The 24,387-nt window shown below is 32.7% G+C and overlaps 4 protein-coding genes across 16 annotated transcripts in view; 1 reads left to right on the forward strand and 3 right to left on the reverse strand.

Moving 5' to 3' along the window:
* Window positions 1-3,649, reverse strand: part of LOC105198494 (paired box protein Pax-8) — a 165,996-nt gene extending 162,347 nt beyond the window's left edge. For 4 of the 7 annotated variants that reach the window (XM_026137162.2, XM_039455720.1, XM_011165218.3 and 1 more), the window contains exons 1-3: window positions 3,085-3,647; window positions 2,414-2,716; window positions 2,084-2,234 (exon numbers count right to left, since the gene is read on the reverse strand). In XM_026137162.2, the coding sequence (XP_025992947.1) occupies window positions 2,084-2,177 (94 nt within the window). In that variant the 5' untranslated portion in view covers window positions 2,178-2,234; window positions 2,414-2,716; window positions 3,085-3,647. Of the gene's footprint in view, window positions 1-2,083; window positions 2,235-2,413; window positions 2,717-3,084 lie in introns of all 7 variants that reach the window. The other 3 variants (XM_039455723.1, XM_039455722.1, XM_039455721.1) reach the window with 2 other exon arrangements.
* A 595-nt stretch (window positions 3,650-4,244) lies between these two features.
* LOC105198495 (maternal embryonic leucine zipper kinase) lies at window positions 4,245-8,801 on the reverse strand. Of its 2 annotated transcripts, none has more exons than XM_011165219.3 (12): window positions 8,496-8,800; window positions 8,219-8,369; window positions 8,030-8,139; window positions 7,775-7,928; window positions 7,604-7,710; window positions 7,380-7,547; window positions 7,097-7,294; window positions 6,808-7,024; window positions 5,407-5,494; window positions 5,180-5,330; window positions 4,991-5,094; window positions 4,245-4,915 (listed from the first exon to the last, which is right to left on the reverse strand). In XM_011165219.3, the coding sequence occupies exons 1-12, from the start codon at window positions 8,637-8,639 to the stop codon at window positions 4,642-4,644; spliced, it is 1,866 nt and encodes a 621-aa protein (XP_011163521.1). In that variant the 5' UTR covers window positions 8,640-8,800; the 3' UTR covers window positions 4,245-4,641. The 2 variants fall into 2 exon arrangements, with proteins under 2 accessions (XP_011163521.1, XP_011163522.1); XM_011165220.3 differs by having other exon boundaries at window positions 4,642-4,915; window positions 5,407-5,473; window positions 8,496-8,801.
* A 174-nt stretch (window positions 8,802-8,975) lies between these two features.
* Window positions 8,976-10,612, forward strand: LOC105198496 (dnaJ homolog subfamily C member 4). Its single transcript, XM_011165222.3, has 4 exons — window positions 8,976-9,177; window positions 9,396-9,486; window positions 9,636-9,793; window positions 10,100-10,612. Exons 1-4 carry the CDS (start codon window positions 9,110-9,112, stop codon window positions 10,416-10,418), a joined length of 636 nt encoding a protein of 211 aa, XP_011163524.2. The 5' UTR covers window positions 8,976-9,109; the 3' UTR covers window positions 10,419-10,612.
* Window positions 10,613-10,849: 237 nt separating this feature from the next.
* LOC105198497 (dopamine N-acetyltransferase) lies at window positions 10,850-23,897 on the reverse strand. 6 transcript variants are annotated; one of them, XM_039455767.1, is made up of 6 exons: window positions 23,766-23,871; window positions 23,455-23,666; window positions 22,112-22,542; window positions 14,246-14,513; window positions 11,570-11,786; window positions 10,850-11,466 (listed from the first exon to the last, which is right to left on the reverse strand). In XM_039455767.1, the coding sequence occupies exons 4-6, from the start codon at window positions 14,478-14,480 to the stop codon at window positions 11,268-11,270; spliced, it is 651 nt and encodes a 216-aa protein (XP_039311701.1). In that variant the 5' UTR covers window positions 14,481-14,513; window positions 22,112-22,542; window positions 23,455-23,666; window positions 23,766-23,871; the 3' UTR covers window positions 10,850-11,267. The 6 variants fall into 6 exon arrangements, with proteins under 6 accessions (XP_039311701.1, XP_039311702.1, XP_039311700.1 ...); XM_039455768.1 differs by lacking the exon at window positions 23,455-23,666 and having other exon boundaries at window positions 23,766-23,882; XM_039455766.1 differs by lacking the exon at window positions 23,455-23,666 and having other exon boundaries at window positions 22,112-22,553; window positions 23,766-23,882.
* Window positions 23,898-24,387: the final 490 nt, after the last annotated feature.

Genomic DNA, 24,387 nt, shown 5'->3' on the forward strand with positions numbered 1-24,387 from the left:
ATGTCTTTATCTTGAATATATAGAAAAATCTATCGATTGAAAAATTTAAACATCTACAGAATATTAGTTAAATTAAATAACATTTAAATTGCATTTAAAAGTCATATAAAATACATATATATTTTAAAATTTAATATAACATTTATATTTATTATCAATATTTATTAATTTTCTTAAAGTAAACCAATTACATTTAATTTCAACTTAAAAATTGATTATATACTTTAATCTAAGAAAAATTTAACTAAAACCAAAAAGAGGTAAATTATTGTTAATAATTTAATTGAATATAATCACCAGATAACAGGCATGATATAAAAATATCTAGAGCGGGACACGCCGACCACATCGCTATGCCTTGACACCCATACAAGTTCATATGGTAATGCATTCATGGAACCTAGTGTATGTATGTACATAGATATAGCTAAGATTAGACTACCTATGAATTGAAATACAAAAAAAAATATCGATTTTCTATTCTATCATTTTTAATAAAAGAAAAAATATCTGTTATTGCCGAAAAATACCAGTTTTTAGCACTAACATGCACTTTATCTAAAAAAAATGTGAAATTTTGCCAAGCAAAAAAATGTGGCCAATCGCAATCGGTTCCTGCTTGTGCTTTTCGCAGATCTGTAGACAACCGACTTTTCTTAAGCTCATGCTGGCCCATGTAGTCCTATTTGAAGCAAGGGACAGCAATACAGACCTCGAGCTGGAAGCAAGATCTAAAGGACAGAAGTATCTTTCTATCTTGCCCAGTGACTGACGTTTCGCTAATCAAAATCTTCAGATGTCAACACGTGACCATATTGTTTTCATAAATTTTCACTGGAAGATTTTCGTTTTCTGTACATAAACGTCATTTTATTAACTTTTTAGATAAAATTGTCCGATATTATGTTTTTGTAGTAATATACAATTTGCAATTATATCATATTTTATAAAATTAAAGAGAATTAGATAATTATTAAAAGCATTGCTGTTAATTTCTTTAACACATGTGTAGAAAGAAGAAAAGTTACTGGAGCAAAACAGAAATATATCTTCTGTCTCTCAAATATTGCTCAAACTCTCCATTCATTGCTGGGATACCCTATTCCACTTCCATTTCTATAAGTTCTATGATTTGAACCGGCCCACCTAGGGTTGCCATATTTAAAATTTTAATACATACCAAAAACCCCGGACATTTCATTTGCCACCTCGGACGGGTACAAAAAAGCATATAGTAAAATTAGTCCATAATCAATGAATAATTATGAATAATTATTTCACATGTAATTATGCATATATATATATGAAACATACGTATAAACGTTTTATATAATACATAAATATAAAATATTAGAAAATATATACTACATTAAAAAGTTTACTTGTTTTTAGTCTGCAATTGCATATTATAAATCATTCAAAAGAATTATACAATATTTTAATTTTGAGTCTATATAAGATTTTGATGCTTAAATAGAACTTGTATCAAAGAAAATACTCTTTCAATATTTGCATTGTGAGCTAAACAAAAAAGAATTGTGTTTTCTTTTCAATTCATAGCAGTTTTTTTCCGACTTCGTACTTTCAAAGTTACATCACAACTTATTGCAAGTTATAATTACATCAGATAGATCCTTTACAAATTTTTGAAAGCAAAAAAATTTCGTTAAATAGTTTTTTTCGTCGATCTTTTTCTCGCATTTTATCAAAATTTACAAATTTAAAAGAATTTCTTGAAATCCCAGATGGCTTCGAAAAAAAAGATGGTTTCCGGGGAAAAGAGAACGGATGGCAACCCTAGGCCCATCGAGCTCTTCTCGATAACTCGCCGGCCCAATCCGGACCTGCTAACGTGGCATTTTCGTTGTTAACCATGTTGTCGAGGCTTGGTTTTTCTTCGACGTACGCCTAAGAAAAGCAACGTGCTTGCTCACTCATTCGCTTGCATTAAAGAGCAATTAGCCGCGGCTCGCGAGCACGCTGATGCCCGGAAGCGATAGAAGCGGGACGCGCGTGCCACCCTTACTTCTTCTTCTTCTTCTTCGTATGCGTGGTTTTGTATTATACATATGCCTACACTTACCTTTCAGTAACGCGCCTTGCTCGCGAGCTCGCCTGACTCGAAGCAGTCCAAGCTGATATAAGGACTTCCATCTTTCTCGCAAAATCCACGCCATCAGCGTTTTTACCGTCTTCGTCGACGTGGAGCATGTTCCTTTCTTTCTCTCTCATTCCTAATGCACAAATAAAATTGTCACAAATCGAGCCTCGCAAAGACGAAAGGATATTTTTACAGATGTACAGGAAGCCATGACGTTGTGATTTTACGATTGAAGATTGCGTTTTTACGAAAGCAAAATATAAAATACAAGGAGGAGATATGAAGTATGAATAAAAAATCAGAAACTCTTACGTGCTTCCAATCCAATATGATGTAGCTTATTTCTTTTTTTTTTTCTTCATCATTCACGCCTCGCATTTTCTCTCTTTCCTCATACATTCCCCCTGCGGCGTTTATAGCCGTTCGCTCAATTACCGTCGCGGATAATCATTATCGCGGAAACTGTATCGCCGGGCCTCATTGCCCCAATCCTTAATTAGTTGCCGGCTAGACGGTAATTGGTACGAACCGGTGTCGAGCGGCCGATACGATGGCGAGAACGAGGCAGTACACGAGCAATAACGTCCTTGGTAGAAGCTGACGTCGCCTCACGCTCTACAAAATACATAACTTCAAATTAACAAATCATAATTAATTTATATCTTAATATAAATACATTTCGCGCGTTGCAACCGTTCTGTAGCGAGTCATATCAAGATTTTGCGTTTTCTTCTGTACGATATATCTCTTATGAAAGTGATGCTATCTGTCAAGAGAGAATTGGATCGAGATTGCAAAAAGTAGAATATCTAAAAAGTTTCCAAAAATAAAAAGCTACATGAAATTCATACTTAAAATAATTCAGTAATGAATTGTGCCGTGAAACGTAATCAACAAATGTAAAAAAAAATGTATGTATGCACATTACGCAAACGCAGTAACGGAATTACTTTAAGCAACACATGTGTAAATAAATTAGATACCTATATATTTTTATATTTCGCTTCGGCTCTTTCGGCTTAAAGATGAAACGAAAATTGCAACATGCACATTGCACGTGCGTGCACTCGAGCTGATACTGTTAATTGCAATTTATACCCGATCAGCTTAGAAACTTATATCACAAGCAGGAAATCCCCCCGTGTTTTGTTTTAGACTTTAGGATTAAGGTTATGAAAGATAACCTGTTTTAAAAATTAATTGCCAGCTTATCGCTTCCAAGTTTAACAGTTATTCTTTGCGATACGCATTCCGGGCAACATCTTCTTGTTTTTGTAGCATATATATATTTGTTCTTCGATACAATGCTGCGCTCACTTTGCCTTTTCCAAAGTTCTATTTCGGTCTCCGTAGAAAAACTTCCAAAAGTGGACGATGATACCATACCTCACATCGTCATATTACAACTCTGCGGGTAATCTGCACAGTTTTTTTCATTTTTTTGGAGTATACGCGCTGCAAGTACGGCAATTGTAAGGTAAGCCGCAGCGCAACTTGGCTTTGTCTTGCACCGGTACCGAATCGGTATGGGAGAAAAAACAGCGGCCGATCGGACTGGGTCTGCGCGCGCGCGCACGAGCGAGAGAGAGAGAGACAGAGAGAGGGGGGGGGGATACCTGTCTGCGTACCTACGCGCGGGGAAGAGTCGGCGATTATTGAGCGGGCAAAGATAAAAGGTCGGTTTCGTCTTCCCATAAAGCGAAAGTGAAGTAAACGTGCGGCACCACTTTATGCTGATCGATTTGTGGTGATTTTATATCTTCGCCTGTCTATAGTTCTATACCGGCCGGTGGCGAAGCATGCGGACCGGTTCAAACGGGCCGCGATACTTTATATCTGCGGTATAAACGCGAAATTGAGCTTTACATATTCCGGACAGAAAGGAGCAAGCAAAGAGCACTCAAAGTGCTCGCGCAGGAAATTTCTTTGTGCTGTCCATAGACAGCATCGATCGCGTTGCTCGGAATATTCTTGAGATCAATACCGATGTTACATGAAAGACAGCGAACGAAAAACAATATTTACTTCTGATCAAAATTTGCCAAGGAATGTCACTATAATGCATTTTTCATTATTATGAATCAATCTTATCTTATTGGATATATTTTATTTTTATTTTGGACATAAATAATAAGAAAATATATGTAGGAGCAATGATATAATTTATTAAAACTTACATATCACGTAAATACATTATAAATTTCACTTACTTTACCCGTACCTCAAGAAATATATTTATAGATCTTTAGAGATCTGTTACTCATACTTTATCTCTTTAGCGGAAATAAATGTACATTTTACAAACAAAATAATCTCTTCCTGATAAGTTAAATTAAACCTTTAAATAAAATTAAAAATTGCAAGAATTATTTTTAAATCTTATACTATTTGTTGCACATAACGTCGATTTTTTTTATCATAAAACATAAAACTTAGTATTATTTGTTTAATAGATGGCCAAAATTCTCATACAATTACTTAGTATTCCTATATATGGAGAAATCTACATCGTATATACATGTAACGATGACAGAGCCATTTCAAATAGGACACTTGGATTCAGAAGGAACCTCTGAATTTGTGGAAATATCTTCTGCAGTGAGGGCAAGAATTTCCTCACAGACGCGTTTATAAACCCAAGCGTCACCTTTTAATCGTTTTCGACGAATGCCGACTAATCGTTTACCATTCGGATCGATCTCCAAGAGACAGACCTCCAATTCGAAGGAGCAGGAATTCTGAGAGGAAATCGATTTTAAAGAATCTTTCCTATCTTGCGGAAAGAACTCTTCAGTTTCCCCTTGCAAAATGAATCTACGACAATATATAATATTTCGATCATGCAATAGTGTACAAAATGTTCAGAATTTTTATTAAAATTATAATTACCCTTTCTGACGGCACATTATACCCTTCTGCCGTAGTGCTCTTCGTAATTTCGAGAGAACATGTTTCGGACAACCGCTGCATGTTGCAGATACATTAGACAGACCCTTTGATAACAAAATAAAATTTATTATTTGCAAGATAGAAACATACACTTCTTATACTTTCATATAATTTAGATGTGAAACATACCTTTCCCGTCAATACAGTTGGTTCATCGGGATCGGTGTTTTCATTCTTTATGCGCCTTTTTGGTGTCAGAACACACCTTACCCGATTCAATCCTCGTTCTAAGCCCATCATGACTTTTCTTGCACTACCAGGTGTAGATGTTTGAGAAACTCTAAAAAATATCATATTTTTAAACATTGCATTTGTTACATTATTTTCATTTGTTACATTATTACTCATAAACTTACTTGGGTTCTGGTGTTGAAGATTGTGTTGGAGTAGGTGATCTATTTTCAGGCTGTCGTTTTGCTGGTACTGTAGTAATATTATATAAAACTAAGTCGTAAACATAATTTCAATATCATTTATGTATTATTAATAAATTATATACATAGAATTACTGAAAGGTTTATACTTTTCTGAGCGATAAGGATTCAAATGTAATAGTGCTCGAGGAATAGTGTATCTTCTAAGAAGTTTTGGGGCAGGATTCTTGTACACGGAAATTCTTAAGTCCAAATTGCGTTTGTTAGCAAGTCATTGCTCTTCTCGGGGTAATTATCTACTTTTCGCGCGACTACTGTAATTTATCGCAGTCGAGAACTTTCATTAAAGTTTCTAATTAGGTGGTGTTAGCATCACCTAATTAGAAGTAAACTTTAGAAACTGTACTACTAAATTAGGTACGGCTGCAACGCGTTTGATAAACAGTTGTACATATAAAATATACAAAAAACATAAAAAACTGATGTACTAATTACTATGCAAAAATTTTTCACAAAATCATAATAATTCAATAAAAACTAGGACATTTTCGTTCATAAAAACACAGTAATTAAAAAAAGAATTAGGATAGGTATCAAAATAGGTATATAAAAAAAGTTTAACTAAATTTTTTAACTCGATTAAATCTTTTCAGTTCAAATATTTATGTATTTGACTAAATATATAGTATTTGTATAAATATATACAAAATTTAATATATACAAATTACTCGAATTTAAGCATATATATATATATATATATATATGCTTAAATTCGAGTAATTTGTATATATTAAATTTTGTATATATTTATACAAATACTATATATTTAGTCAAATACATAAATATATATACACACACACATACATACATACATACATACATATACATACAATGAGAAAAATTTCAATCGGATAACGATCGAATTAAAAAGTAACAAATGGATATTTCCGATTATTTAGATCAGAATATCTGGAAATAAACGGATAATCTGTCGGATAATCCTTCCCATACAGCACAAAGTCTAAAATCGGGACGTAAGACGACTTTAAGACATCTAAAAAGATGTCTTTAAGACACCTTTTCAAAAGAAGACTTAAAGATATCTTTTAAATATCTTATGATCCAATTTTAGACTTTGTGCTGTATTTTTAAACAGATTTATCCGTTCATTTCTGCACATTTCGATCTAAATAATCGGAAATATCTGTTTGTTACTTTTTAACAGGATCGTTATTCTCCAGACATTTTTCTCAGTGTATATATAAAACTTAAAGAGATAAATAATACTTGAACTAAAGAAATTTAATCAAATTAACAACTTTTTTTTTCAGTGCATTAAAAATATTAGATATTATATATTAAAAATCTGAATAAAATATTTACCAGGTGATAATATATCGTCACAGTCTCTACTTCGTAATCTTTTTCTTGTTGATATACATGGTTCTCGAAAGTTATTTTCATTTTTCTTGGGCAAGACATCATAAGTGACATCAATTGTTGGAGATTGCTCGTTGTTTGTTCTGCTACTTGGAGAATGATCAAGTTTGGTTATAAAATTCTTGACTATTATTTCACGTTGTGGCAAATTTTTGCCATTCTATAATGAGAACAAAATTTGTATAATTAAATCATAACTAATATCAATCTCACATTAAAAATATGAGCTCACTATTTCTTGCTTAAAATGCGTTTTCGTCAAAGATGGTATTTTCAATGAAAGTCCACGCAATTTTCTGTCAAGTAACAACAGATATGTAGCCGTTCTATAATCAGTTCTATCACTCTGCACAAGTTTCCTCCATATATCTACACTATTCACACCACAAATGGCAGATACAGTACTCAATACCTCATCATCTTTTTCAAACTAGATGTTTACATGAAACAAATTTTATATAGTTATAAAATCTAAAACTATAAAATCAATTTTTCTGCACCAAAAAAATTCTTACTTCTGTTTTATGAATAAACGATATAAACTTCATAGAACTTCCCGTAATCCATGGATGACAACACAATTCGTGAATGGTAATTCTCTTTACCGGATCAATTTGCAACATTGACTTGATTAGCATTTTACTATTATTAGACAACCAATATGGTTCTTCATATTTGCCACTCTAAAACATATATGATATGTATACTTTTGCCATAATTTATAAATGGTAAAACTTACAAGTATTTTTTTGTACAGGTTCTCTAAATTATTGTCATCAAAAGGCAAAAAGCCACACAGTAGAGTATAAAGAAGAACTCCCATACTCCAAATATCTACTTCTGAGCCTGCAAAAAAATTTGGTATCTTAAATATTAAATTACAGAGAAAAACGTTTAAAAAAGTAATTACCTAGATATTTCTTTCCCATTATGAGTTCTGGTGCAGCATATGTAGGAGAACCGCACGAGGTATATAAATGTGCCTGAATTCCCATCTTGGGTTTTGCGCATAATCCAAAGTCAATTAACTTTAAATTCTCATCTTTATCAAGTAAAACATTTTCCTGTTAAAAAGAAAAAAATAATCAATAAGTTAAATTGGGGCTAAAGGAAAAAATAACTATGCAGATAATATAATAATGCAAAAAATAAAAAATGTAATTACAGGTTTCAAATCTCTATGAGCATATCCCAAATTATGCATGTATGCAACAGCAGACACTATCTGACAAAAAAATTTGCGGGATTCAAATTCTGACAATCTATTTTTCTCAACTGCAATATAAATACAATGTCGTTAATATTCGTAGTTTTTGAAAGTGCGAAAGATTCCTTTCGTCATATGTAGCATTACCTATATGATCAAACAGTTCTCCACCAGAGCAATATTCCATCACCATGAAGTAATGACTGTCTGTTTCTATCACCTGATACAGCCTACAAATGTGTTGATGCAACAGTGTCTTTAGTGCCTCTACTTCGAGCTTCACCCTTGGCAAGTCTTCCTAAAATAACACAATAAATTGTATTTTAAGATACAATAGGGAGAAAGATCAGTCAACAAGCAAAAGAAAATTGCCATAAAATTTACCTTCTGTTGCAATAACATAAATAATTGAGACTCTACTTACGCCTAACGCAGTCTTCTCCATAATCTTGATGGCAACCTTTTCGCCGGTAGCGACATGAGTCGCGAGCTTGACTTTGGCAAAGCCACCGCTACCGATTGTCTTCTCCAGCTCGTACAAACCTTTCAGGGCGGTGTATCGCACCATCGTCGAATCGGACACGAGAAATACGGATCACAAATGCCCCGGAATCGTCTCGCGGCCTCGCCCCGATCGTGCCCGATCGCCGCATCAACTTTCAAACCGCAGTTCCCTAACGTAAACAACTTTTGACGGCCAATCAAGACAGCGCTCGTTCGCTTTCCCATTATCAGTGGTGCCATGCGCAAACACAGAGTACGTAATCGCTAAGCGTGAAAAAACCAAATATTAACTACGTCGGTGCATATGGAAGCGACCGATAAAATAGATTTCCTATAACCTCATTTACCGATTGCACGATATATATATACATCGAACAGAAAAGGAAGGAAACTACTTTACCACGTCAAATTACGTCAAACGACATTTATGAAAAATGGCAGCGGCCGCCTGACAAACGGATTGTTGATGCGCAAAATGTTTCAAGTTTTCGAAATGACTTATCATTTTGTTGAGAAACATCGCGTTGTCGAACAATGGCACAATTCCTCCGATTGTGCAAACCGGAAGTTTGCTGTGTGGCCAGAAGTTACGGGACTCGCAGGTTAGAATTTTGCCTTGTCATATCGTAATCGTTATTAAACAATAAACGTGTTTTTTTTTAACTGGTCACTTTTTGTACTCTCTTATTTGTACTCTTTTTTTCTTGTTTCCCTTTAATGTACGAGAATATTTATTTTGTTCCGAGTGCAGAAAGTGTAATGTCACCTTGCTAAAAGAAACAGATGTAATTATTGTCAATGTAGCGCGTTCCTTTTAAAGGTACCAGCAGAATCATTATGAAACTTTAAATGTTTCTCCTGATGCATCACAGAAAGAGATCAGACAAGCTTTTATTAGATTGTCGAAACAAGTATGTAGCGTTCTAAATAATTTTTACTAGGAAAATTCATTATACATGAATTTTCAATTTGTACAGTATTATGATACCTGTAAACGACACTTTCTTTCCATTTTTACTATTTTGTTTTATATCATAAAGTACGTATTTACGTTTGCTAGCTGCATCCTGATACTAGTGGAAAACAAGGTCATGCTGATTTTGTGAGGTTAAATGAAGCATACAAGATCCTGGGAAAAGAAAATACTAGACGCCAATATGATTTTATTTTGAAATACGATAGATATAACCCATCCTATACACATAATTCGCACGATAGGTAAGTTATATTGATTCCTTCTTAAAAAAAAAACATTGTTTTGTGAAATAAGCAATAATAGCACTAAGTCACTTTTTTAGTCACGATTTTTACTTTTGCATTTTTGAATTTACACCTTATCAAAAAAATCTATAATTTCTAGTTTCTTGATACATTAATTGAATCAAATTATAATTCAGTATTTACTCTTGATATAACAAAACTGAAATTTAATATTTTTTTTATATAATTTTTTGTAATCAAGCTATAATCAAAAGACTTGTTTTTGTAATTAATTTTATATTGTACATAAATAAATTATTGTAGGCAATATGGAAGTCAATGGGAATATGAGGTACGTACAGCCGGAGGACCATGGCCACCACCTCAACGCGAGCCAAATGCATACTTTGGTCTTCTCATTGCCCTCGCATGTTTTGGGTTAGGTTTGTTTCAATTTATTTTCATGTTTTATTCTATGAAAGTGAGAAAGATAGTAATTTTGCGAAATGCGCAAATAGAATATGAATACCAACAAATTCGAGACTCAGCACTTATTAAAAATAGTAACCACTCTGCTTTAAAGGATATCAATTCCATTGAGGATCTTGACGAATACTTGACTAAAAATAATAGTGAATGTTAACAAATATTTTATTAGAAATTATACAGTGTTTATAAGAGATATCAATGTATTGTTTCTTGTTTTTTGATATCCTTTTTGTTCCTATTGCACCAAAAATAGATCCTATTCAGATTGTTATAGAGAAATGACTTTATATTTTTTGGGTCCTTTTTATAAAAATTTGTTTATCTACTTGTAATAAACAAAATTTTAAGCAATATGCTCAATACATTATATTAAACCTATAAAATATGATCTTTTCTAATACCTCAATTATGTACTTGAAAATTATTTTTATGATATATTTTATATATCCAATAAATAAAATGACATCAAATGACGTTTTAATAATATTTTAATAACATCTTTGACATCAATAAAATGTCATTGAAACATTATTTGATATCAAGTATATATAATGAGGAAAAGTTGCTACAATAAGAAAATTATTTTAAAATAACACAATATTTCACGTATATTTGACAATAAATTTTGGATGTTACTAAATAGACAAAAATGAATTACATTCTTTACATTTACAATTTTAAATTATATACACGCACATATTGGCGATATATAATACATTTGCGTCAATATAATAATTATTTGCATAGACATATCTATACTGTCTTCTAATAGAATTTTTCGAAATAGTTACTATATTTACAGTGGTTTAGTATTACACTTATATAATAATATACAATTTATACGTGTATTATACAGTAATATAAAATGTTTCATTTATTGTTCTTTTTGTAATGCAAATCGCTATACATTTTTAATATAACATCTTATTTCTTTGTCATTCTTCACGTCAACCTCTCATTCATTCGAGATATTTCTCTTCAATTTCATCTTTTAACTTTATTCTTATAATTTCTTTGCATATGTGAGAGCCTCTACGTGAGGTGACGCGGGTGAAAAGATTGGTTTTTCATTTTCATCCACATAGTCGCTATAATTAAGCTTGTATATCTGCTCGAAGCCAAGTCGCTCGCATATCTTACTAGAGAAAAAGGACGTACAGTCTGCCCTGAGATAATGAAATCCTTGCTGCTTTGCGATTTCTCTGTAATTTATAAATAGATCAAAAATATATCGCTTGCTCTTGAATACATCTAATATTTGAATAGATCTCTAAACATATTTCCAGACATTAAGGTGATACCTACTCTATCTTTTCTATAAGAGCTTTTGCGACACCTTTTCCTCTCCAATTTGTGTCCACTGAAACTATTCTGATCTCCAAAACGTTGGAATCCCGAAATTGTCCACCGACGATTACACCTTTGTCTAATTGGTGCAATAATTTTAATATCTTCTTAAATTTCGCATTTTTACACAATCGTATGTATTCTGGTTCTTCGTTTGACAAAGGAGCCATTTTGCCTGTAAAAAGTAACTATAAATCCACGTTATTTATACTACATCTACAGCTACATAATTAATTTTTATTAAAATGTATTTAATAAGTACATTTATAAGTACATATATATTACATTTAATAAAAAGAATTATTGCTGTAATACATGTAAAAATACATAATTATTAAGTTAATTATTAAGTGATTAATTAATAGTTTTTTTTCCATTGATTAATCACACCTATAAATAGTTATTTTTAGCATTTTGAATAATTTTTTCTACTTTTTAATACTTATTGAGAGCAAAATTAAAAAATTATTTTAATAGATATATTCTCGTGTACACACGCGCGCGCGCACGCACGCACGCACGCACGCACGCACGCACGCACGCACGCACGCACGCACGCACGCACGCACGCACGCATATATAAAATCGTGCACTTTGCGTTTTGTATTTTGCATATTATCTTAATGACATCAATTATCGTACATGATAAGCCAAGAATTAAATTAAGATATAATGTAATACTAGTGTATAAATTAGTATAATATAATGTGTAACTTTTACTCAATCTCAAGTCACTCTTCATAACTGATCAAAGATCGTGATTTCAATTTGATGCGTGCTAATACATGCTTCATAACTATCTTAACAAAAGTATTCTTAGTAGTTTGCCATTGCCTTCCGAGAGATCAATTAAAAATTTGATATTATTCTGAGTGAAATCTGGATCTTTTCGACCTAGAAAGCAGACGCAACTCTACACCACAATCATCACATTGTGTAACAATTAAGTATCTAAAAATTCTTATAGGCTTCTACATAGAATGATTTAATTTGTTCCGTCATTTACCAATAATTTACATATTTTTTATGAAATGTTTTAATGTTCTGTCATGAAAAAACCAATTCTTAATTAAATATTTGCATGTAATAATAGTCATGTTATCTAACGGAAATTTCAAAGTATCTGAATATAAAGTCTTTCTAAATATAAAACACAATGTAGCTGTATTTCCAGTTTTTAATGAAGGAATATATTTTTCAACTTGTAGCAATGTGTTACGTAAGACTTTTTTTATCTACATTGCAAATTAATAATTCTGCATATTAAAATATGAAACGAATGAGATATCAGGTCCAATTAATCTATCTTTAATAATGTTAAATTATGCTAAAAATTTATTTTTACTATGTACTTCTCAATAATACTTCTTCACTTGTAAATATAATATTTAAAAATTTTTTTTACAATGTTTGTTCTTTTCCATTCTTTTATTTAAAAATATTACTACTTTAAAGAATTATTATCAATTTGATAAGATACCTTTCTTTGACTTTTAATAATATTTTGCTACTCTTACTCCTATTATCCGATTTAATTATCATGTTATTATTTATTTATTCTTATTGATTTGAAATTGTATCTTTAACATTTTTGCAGCACCGTTAGCAGTTCACACATGTGTGATGCGTAATTTTGAAATGTAATTTCGTATCGCGTGGCTTGTGCATTTTAATGTAGATACATATCTATCAGCAGATTACGTGATGTAATTATCTATTTCAAGTCATAACCGGTATCGTATAATAACTCACGGTACTATTCGAGACCCGTAGCATTTTACGTAACATTGAACGGTACCATTGTATATTTCTTTGGTCTCTTATCTTAGTATGCATTTATTTGAATACAGTTAAGATTCAAGTCAACTGATAATTTTTGCATCTGCTCAAACGAGATGACACACTTGTATTTCAATAGGATAGCGATACATGTACATTTTTTAAGTTGTTCATATATTAACAAATATAGTTAAATTTACCTAAAAAAGTAGTGATATGCATGTATTAATATAGTTGTTTTGATTGCAAATATCAGAAAAATGAGCAAAAATGATATTTAATACAATATTATAGACGATAGACAGTAAAATAATTTCAATTACTTGGATGATATTAAAAATAAATATAAATATTAAATATTTTCGAGCAATAATTAGAAAAACAAAAATAATACAAACTCTTATTTTCATTAAAAAACAAGATAATTAACAAGAAAAAACAGGCTATCAAGAGTCAAGTGCGCAACACTAATTAAAAAATCTATTTTTGCGTTATTCAACACTTTTGTGAAAATTATATGCTTGATGATTATCACTCGGAAGATACAGTGCCTACGTTCAACAGATAAAACGGCTCAGTGAGCATTCTAATAATTATTCTTTACTGCGATTGGTTTCTACATAAGATCCAGTGAAAAACTATAAAGGCAAGATTATTATATAAAAAAAAATTACTGAAAATTTACTGAGCTGTTCTATCTGCTGAATGCGGCCAATGAAACGACTAATTTAAATGACGTAAAGTCAGATGACAAAAATATTTGTAAGCCATGTTTTCGAGGAAAGACATCACTTTTATAAAAAGAGTTCATAGAGTACTCATAAAGCGAATAAAAAATTAACGTCACAACTTTACCATTGAGCAGAACTCCGATAATTGCACCACTCGTAGAGACTGCCATTAGACTCAAGTTATTTTCGAACGAGGAGTGACTGCAATAGTCTTCCAGTTCTGTGCATGTACTGTCCTCACCCTCCGGAATTAATTGGATGCTCTGATTGAGCGGTTCATCTCTAAAGAAGAATCTCCTCAGGAACTTCAGCACCCTCAGTTTGTCATCCTTATTAATTATTTCGATATGATAATCCATACCGTTGTTCGATCCGTCAACCGAATCGGACAACTGAAATAAAAATGTTACAAAAATAAGAATCGTAAAGTTGGATAGGCTCCGAGTAATAAATTAAGAATGATGTGTAATGCCAAATAAGAGCCAAACACAAGGTCTTCTAGTGTGAAATCGTGTATTCCTCCCCAAGAATCATTTTACATACGTTTCGGTCTCTGATTCGGACCATCCTCAATGTGACAAAGCAAATTAAATATTTCGCTCAACTCGACATCCTATTCTCATGGTCTTAGTCCATCACGATTTCACACTAGAAGACCTTGTGTTTGGCATTGTGCTCTTATTTGGCATTGCACATCACTCTTAAAAATAAGAATATTATGAGATTTTTACGAAAATTATTTGACATTATTCTGAGACAGTAAATTACAATATTACGATACGATATTTAGAAGCTGATGTTATTTCTTCAGAAATTAAAAATATTACTAATTAATATTTTACAAAAACGCAGTCGATATTTGACGAAATTATCAGACAAATTATTGATATTAAACGGTGTTATTTGATGATTGATTGATTTGATGATATTTTAATTAGAATTAACCATACATAGAGTTAACCGGAACATGAAACGTGCGTCGTGCAATTCTGACAATGAGAAAAGTAAATTCAGCATAATTTGCGCGGAACGCTGTGACACGATCCCCGAGTCGAGGATTCGGAAGAGACTTTTATACATGGGAATGATGCGCCAGTTTATTACACCGCATGTCACGTCGACATGCGTGAGACATTCTCATTTATCCAATGCGTTTTATCACGATCGGTCCATTACGCGGTCAACGTCACCCAACGCTAATTTGTCATTGATCTACTTCCAAGCAGTGATTTATAAGAGTTGATAAAAGCGCGCTTGCAAGCGGATGCGATGTGCATTTTGACACGACAGTCTTGCAAACAGCATAACTGTTTATAAAATAATGCTCGATTAAAAATCTCTAGAAAAAAATGGGACGTTTAGATAATTTAAAAAAAAAAATGTGGAAACAATTCGCTCTCCTTTGAATGTTGAACGGATGTCTGAAATGCGTTTATCTCGGTGCTACGCGATACCACGATGCATTATTTAGAATGCGAGGAAACTTTGTAGAATGCAAAACTGTATTGCCTTGAATGTTATGCCGTTATTATTCATGTGTAATTTATAACGTTTTTCCACTGATCCGTTATTTAATAATCTTTTGCTAAATCATAAACCAATTACTTGCCTAATGCGCTGATTTCTCTCGGTTAAGGGCAACATCATTGAGCATTACATGTCATTACATTTGTAGAATAATGCGTTGGGAGGACGCGCGTATGAAGACGCGTTGTCATCACGTTCGAGTTACGTCACGTCAAAGGGAGCGTCTCGTTACTTACATTGAAAGATCTTATGCACGGTGTCTTTTGACGTAATTAATAATCTGCATAATAATGTCTGATGTTCCACAATTACCGTGAGAAAATGATTAGATCATCGCAATAAGGCACATTTACGAGTACATCATCAAAGGCAAAGAATAAAATCCGTTCTATCCCTCAAGCAAGTATAACTTATTTTGAAGAAGGAATGTTCGAACATTCGAACGAAAAATTGGAAACGATACAATTTTGATATGGTGAAACATTTCGACGCGGTAGGTACATGCGCACAAACGATCTCCATGTTCATTAAGCGAAATAAAATAGCCATATTCCAAAGAAAGCTGTCATTAATCTAACGTGATATATATGATATGAATAATGAAGAATTAAGAAATGACGCTGTTGAACTGTTCTTTTAACAATAATATTGTTCATCATATATTTATCCATATATTGGATTCAAGAGATGCAATGTTCCGTATTTTTAGCCCTAAAAACAGAACTCTCAGAAATTTTTTCTAAAAATTTTTTTTCTAAAATTTAAACAAATAAACATATCATATTCAAGTCAATTTAAAGTAAAATTCAGACATATTATGACATATACCAAATTCACCAAACATCAATTCAATCTTTCAAGAGTCACAATACGCGCGAATTATCATTTCAATTTTTCGTTCAGCTCGTCCATTTGATTTCTTACCGAATATCTCGCAATCCTCGGTGCATTTTTCACAAAACTAGTGGTGGTGGCCTTGTCGCTATCGATGCGAATTGCATCGACCCGATTTGAAGCGCGTATGTTCTCCATGACGAACGATAAGATTCGCGAGTTTCAGTGTACGAATTGCAGAGAACAACTGTCCAAGCAAGTTTCTCTGCAAGCGCTAACAACGCGATGCTCGATTGTCGACGAGGTGGTAATCTAACACTGCGCGTTGTAATAGAACGCCGTCAGTCTTATATACGCTTCGTAGGAGCAGCGGGCGCTCTTGCAGGTTCAGGGACAGATAGATATAGTTTAGGATACTTAGGATCGGTGACGCCCCCGTTTTTAATGTCGAAGGATATGTATAATCAACCTTGAATCGACTCGCCGTTATCGTATAATTATGCTATAATTTTGTATAATTATACATATTTTGCAGTGATTTATTATGATAAACTGGATCTTACTTTTTTATCCAGTTGAGAAGTAGATTAGATTACTAGAGGAGGAATGAGAATGTATTGTAAGATTAGACGTGGCGAAAAGTCGACATGTCAAGACATGTGCAGTCCGTTCTTTTTTTGTCTATAATAATATAAAAACTGCAAATCTATGCGATGCCCTGTGCTAATTTGCACTTATATCTCCAAAGAGACTAGAATGCGGAGAAAGTTTAACGTTAAAACCATTTTATGGCTTAGAATAATAAAACTTTACTTATCACTAGTCCCAGTACATGATATATTGTATACAGATAAATATAATTTTGTCAATTTGCTTCAAAACCTTTAAAATGTACAACTTACAAATGCGCATGTTACGTACAAAATTAAAAAATAATTCCTGTTTGACGTTATCGTTTTGTTGTAAAATAATACAAAAAATATGACATAAGATATAAATCTATAATTCGCTGATAACAGCGAATGAAAATTTTGAATTAAAATTAATATTTATTTTGTATTTGTCAAACGATAGACATCGATTGCTAAATGCAGGATGTAAATGTAATCAACTTCATAGTTCAAAGCTAGTTTTATATGACTGATAAACTTTACTTATTGAGGTGATTTAAAGAATATAGGGTAATGGCAGATGATATAAAATTATCTTTTTTAAATCAATACATATACTAACAAACAAACCAAGACACATCAAAGCTGGACAAATACATAACACATGAGCGCATAATCGGACAGAATTAGACATAAAACGTTGTACAAGTTGTCCGTTGTTGAATGTACGAAAATGGTTCGACCATATACTGTTGAAACCGATGGTCTTATTAGATCAAATATGATAAAATCTTTCATATCTAATATTTGCAACCCGATATGTGAAGTATAAGAAGATAAGTTCAGTGCATCAACGTTAAGATTAATAATGTTATCTGATTCCTATCTGAAAAAGTTCATGTTAAATCGATAGTCGCATCTCTCGAAGTTTATTGTTGACGCTTTTCCGTAATGCTGATTGGTTCTCCCGCTATACTTACTTCGTGTGCTACTGTCATTGCGTAAATTTTGACAATTATGTATCAAGGGTTAATGTGTGTACCGAGTAAAGTAATTTGTAAATTATAAAAAGTGTGTATCGCGCGCGTAGCGCGCGCTTGTCTTGCTAGTAATTGTAAAAAAGAAATTGCATAATGCAATTGGGATTTTAACTATGGCCGCCTCATTAACTCACATTTGAGAGTGTAGTATGAACATAGACGTGGAATATCCTTATTGAAGCAACCATAGTTAAAATTCCAATTGATTGTTAACAATATAAAATGTAACTGTTTACGTAAATTAATAACTATAGTAAATTTCAAGATAAATGGTGGTCACTGAGTACTAAATAGCTGTAATTACTTGGTACTCTATTAAATATCTATCTTAGTCGGAATTATATATGTGAATCAAAGTGTGATGAGTTACATATAAATGAACATAATATAATATAATAATATAATATAATAAATAAATATTATAAACGTAAATATTTACGTTTTGGTTTAAAACGTGCCGTCTTTATTTTAGTATTAATATACAAATAAATTATGTATAATTATACCTTAAATTTGCTATTGACCTGCTATTAAAGTTTGAGTCTTTCATTTTAAGTAATATCATCGCATGTAGTGAAGGAGCGTTAAATCGGGGACCTACTACAAAATAACATTAACAATAAAAATAATATAAATTTTTAAATCATAAAATTAAAAAAAAATTACAAGCTTTTATTTCATATTACCTGTCTTTATCCTATGTAAAATCACGATATAAATATGCGGCAGTAATTATGATTTGTTCACGTTACTCGCTATTATAGATTTTATTCCGAATTACAAAAGTGATTTTTCCGCAACGAAAAAATTAACTGTACGTCGCTTATTGGCTTGTACGATTATTGACTAATTAACCGACATACCGTCCGTTTCATTGCGAACAATCAACTTTTAACAAGCTAATACCGCTTAGCGACTCAATGATTTAAATCGCATGAAGGTGCAGTGAGAATTACAAAGCATCTTCATGGCCATAGTATGTTTGCGTCGTACCACGCGTTCTTTGATCACGACAATCGATAAACGATCGACAATGAAATATAATGGCCTCAATATAGTAATCTCTCAAGCATTCCTCGTAGCCTTTCGAATCGGATGCGGTAGCGAATCCTGAACGAACGAATGTATCAACTGGTTTCCGTGTTCGATGGAAAGAAGGGACAGAACGGATGGTGAATGGTGTGGGATTTTATTGTACAAAGAATTGCTCAACGGGAGCCTTTTATAAGATTTATCTGAAAGGTAAAAAAAATTATCCTTGAAACACACAGGGTGATTTACAATTCATACATGATTCAACCGCTAGGAATACTGTTAGAATTCAACCAATTCCAAATTTTGTTGTCTCGAACAGTTTTATGTAAGCGGATTAATAAACCATTGCATTTTCATCACTATCTTTATGCGAACGGCATTCATTTTTCAGCATCGTCTTTATCGTGCTTGGTGTCGGGCTGATACGGAACTCAATCGCTATATACCGATATCGAATATCCATTTATGTATTAAAAATCTCAATATCTCAATACCTCATTTTATCATACAAGATATCAGTTAAACTCGTGATATGGATTAATGATAAAATTAAGACAAAAGATGGTAGAACACAAAAAATCGTTGAAAATTGATATTTGAAGAGAATGCAATGCAATTGTCGCAATCAAATGATAAATTATTGTTAAAATGTCGACAAAAAAAGGATAAAAAACGATGTGAAAAATCAATTGTGGAAATCACACATTTAATTTTTAAATTATCCATAATCGATTTTAGTTTTAATAAGATGGCAATTAACAATTAAAAATATCGAATTTATGATGTTGATTCGATGTGTATCTGTGAACGCGATTCATTGGAATATACCTTCGGCATTTAATGAAAAAATAATTTTACCGCAGCCCGTCTGTATATCTGCACCTTGATGCTAAAAGAGCCAATGTCCTCCTATGAATACATTTTGGAAAATAATAATTGTATAAGAGCCAATCTCACTTTAACCTTTGTGCAAAAACGGCCAATGTTCACATAGGCAAAACTTGAAACAGAGCTTAACACTGTTAAAACAGCAGTAAACAACATTACATTAACATTACATTAATATAACTAAAATATAAAGGACACAAATTATGTACAAATTTACTTGCTGTTTTAGAAATATAAAAAATGAATTTTAAATTTCAGATAATTTGAAAATTCGGACATTGGCCCTTGTAGCACCAAGGTACATATATATATATGTATAGTATACAATAATTGTAACTGTAGGACGTATATTTTGATACAACAGTTTTAACAACCTTGAGTCGCAGGCCTTGAGTGCACGGTCAAGTTACTATCGCTTACTGTCAAATGCACCTATCGTTTATTATGCACAATTCTTCAGCAAAAACGGAGAGCGCTTTCTGACGCACTTTCAACAGTACAATTCCTTTTACTCGTAACAAAGTACATATTCTCGTGTAGTAGGGGAAAATTGAATCGCACCAACGCGGAATCTGGTCCTATCTCTTCTGCTGTTGTGGGAATTCAATTTCTCGTATACTCGGTTGTTATTAATTCAAGGTTGCATCTGTCCCGAAAAAGACCATAAATCCAAATTGTTAGCAAAACATTTAACTACTTGGAGAGTGAAGTATCTTTTTCAGTGTATTGAATTTTTCTTTCTTCGGTAGATCAAAACCTACTTTGTTAAAGTCATTAAACATGTCAACAAGTTGTCCTCGACGTAACCTATGTAACACGATCTTCTATAAAATTTTATTCAGTCTATAGAACATAAGATCGTATAACGAATCAATTATTTTTATTATTCAATTTACTTCCGAGATTATTTCAATTGTCAATTTCTTAACAAACACATGAAATAAAATTTCATGAAGCTTATCGATATTGTTTTTATTAAGATTGAATCAAACTTAATCCGGTTTCAATAATTAATCACCGAAACATTTATAATGTTATTACTATGTAGAAAAGTAAATTTCTACGTCACTGTCTATTTCCTCTAGAACATTCATAATTTTAGTCCTCGTTAGAATTATTTCGCGAGTTAATATTGACTTTAGATTGCATGGACGTTGCAGAAATTAAACTGTTTACTAGACAGTCTGACGCGACAATGTAAACGCACGTAAATAGGAAAAAAAAAATAATATTGTGATAAGTTTGCATGGGTATTTTCAAAATAAATCAATTGTTCTTGCTTAGTCAGTCGTTTCAAGGTTGATGGAAAAATTGATTTTTGTTATTTTACATCGATTCTTTTTTAACGTTTCTATCTTAAATATTGAATATACTTGTATTTTGCGCCGCGCCGCATAAAAAGACGATGATTTTTATTCTACTCATGATTAATTTCTTCATTGAATAAACTCAGGTTAATTCGGAAGGCAACGCATATATTTTTTTAAGTATTATATTATTCCGTGTTTATTTTTTTAACATATAAAAATACGTAGTATATAAAATACGACACTTTTATTATATCTTTGCACGTATCAAAATTTTAAAATTACTTTCAACGTGTGTTTGTGTAGCAAACGCGTTTATTGAAGATAATCAAAATGAAAGAGAATTGATAGAAATTTATGTGGAACACACTTGTGAAAGTTAATAGCATTAATACAGATTCGATGACTAATTTCAAATCGTTCGAATCATCCAAGCGCGAAAATGGTCGCGTGACACGAATGAAAATTTGTCCGAACGCTATGATTAGCACATTACCTGCTGCATTCATCGTGTATCACGCGCGATCTGCACGTGAACGTTGCATCAGAATGAAATATCCGTTATCCACCTGATTGCACGTGCGACAATGAATCTCTCGCTACACACCGTTCCGCTTCTGTTGATTTAGACTCTAGAGCAACGCTTCATCTTGCGCATTAGTGCGCGCTGTTTGTACACACGTACGCGCGCGTGGTACGCATGCATGCAGAATGCAGATGCGGATCCTGGTTCAACGGAACGACTTACTCCGCAGCAGTTTGCATCAACCGACGACTCGCCGAAAATGACTCGTCGAGCGTAACAGACGATATACACGAACCAAGTGGCAGTCGTGCACGATTCTAACAGTCCATCGTAACTGGAATGTTTGTTATTGCATCGAACTTATTATTGGCACATCGGTCGTCATAGAGATATCGATGCAATTGCTACAGTTGGCTCGGCGGCTCGTATGTTCGAATGTGATAAAGTGCTATCGTTCTATGAAAGAGGCATTAACATTTTATGCGACGCAAATATCCTGTTGCATCGCTGCTCGGTGACCAATACTGACAGCATCTGGTCTACGCCAAACTAATTCTTGTCCAAGAATATTTTAATCACTTCTGAATAGAGTCTCCTCTATTATTTACAATGTTCTGTCTTTGCAACCACTACAGCATACTCGGAGAAACATGCTAGAATTAATCTTTCAGTAGGATTTTCATTAAAAAAAGATTGATTATGTTATATTATTATATAATGAGTATTGATGGGGATAGAGCTTAGATAACAGCTAAGATGAATAGAAGTCTAGGTCATCCCTTGTATTATGTTGATCGCGATCGTGGCACGTGGTGCTGACAATTGATCGTTAATACGTAAGAATTGAATCTAATTGAGTCTGACTTAAATGGATAATTTAGTAATTCGCATCATTGTCGAGATTTGTTTAATCATCATACACTCGTAGATAGTACATTGTTTCGCTAACAATAAGACGAATGAAGAAAATTTGAGTGAAATTAAATCGGGAATCAACAATCTTTTTTTTTATATTTTTATTTTGCTTTTAGAAAGATAATTTTTTTCGATTTTGCTTTTAAAATGATTCAGTAATATATTCGGATTGTAATTTCGCCTCAACTTGCCGCTTCGTATAGCACACAGGTATTCGGCAGAGGTTATTATTGGCATGGACGCTTATAAGCAACGCGTTTCTTGCTAGCTAAATTTAGAATGTTCAGCGCTATACAGAGATAAATATTTATAATGTTAGAATTATAATAATTTTTTATCACTAAAGGAAAAAAAACGGCTTGTATTAAGAGCTTATCTTTTTTTATATTAATATATATTTCAAATTACATTTATAATTTATATTAATAACTATTGAGGTATTCAATCCGTAATTTCTAGATCATTATCACTTAAACTGATAAATGTCAATCACTTAAATGTCACATTTAAATAAGAAAAGTATAGTTTATCGGTAGATAAGTATTTAAACGTTGTAAATTCTTATTTTATATTTATTGTTAGATAAGATCGTGCCCATTCGTTTTGAAAGAAATTAACGCAGTAAAATATCGATAAGGTCAGCAACTTACCTGTTCACTTGCTCGAGTAACAGACACCAATTTTTTACAAAGATTATTAGAGACACTCTGTGTTACATGTACATGTATTCAATTTAAAAGGCTTAGGATCGAATTATTTCAATGATTTGCTTAGAATCCGACGAGACGGAAATCTTAATTATGCGTCGAAACGCGGTCTCGTGTGATAGAAGAAGAAGGTGAGAAACTGCGAGCGAGCCTGTCTGACGAGATACTCGAAATAAATCGGAGTGACACGCGTGCTCTCGATAAAAGTTTCTATTCTTATTCTGTTTTTTTTTTCTTTTGTACTGTTTACTTACTTGTCCAGAAGACCGGACGTCCGCCATATTCTCATATGAATTCACCGGAAGATGCGCACGACGTATATGTTTTATCCCCGTAACGTATTACAACCAACTGTGCTCTGACGACGTGAAAAGAATGGATTACGGGTCGTTACTATCCGGCAACATATACGTTGAAGTAGGACTCCCCCAGTCTATTTTTTCATTAAATTTGATCAGGGAACGAGATCCGTGGCTGTTAAATAAATGGGTTTCATTGATACATTTGGGACAAGCTGCCAGACCATACACGGGGACACGTACGTGCATTAACAAGCTCATTGTGATATCGTTTGACTCAATAGCCGTTCACGAGTAAAATCTTATACACATTTTACGCGTATTCTCTTTACTTATCGGAAATCTACAATTACACACATTCATTTTCAACGTGAAAGATTTACGGCGGAAATAAATGCATTTAATCGCCGTTTAATTTGAAACGGCCAATAAAATATCGTCTAATTAATAGTTGCTTGTTTGCATAGCGTATTTACAATATAATTCTGATGGGCGTGTGTGATATTAGTTGCGCAATTTATTTTCAAGCTTGTACGACTTAAATAAGATTATTTTGCCGAGAGATCTCATGATTGTT

Source organism: Solenopsis invicta, chromosome 12 (genome assembly GCF_016802725.1).
Source record: "Solenopsis invicta isolate M01_SB chromosome 12, UNIL_Sinv_3.0, whole genome shotgun sequence".
NCBI classification, from domain to species: Eukaryota; Metazoa; Arthropoda; class Insecta; order Hymenoptera; family Formicidae; genus Solenopsis; species Solenopsis invicta.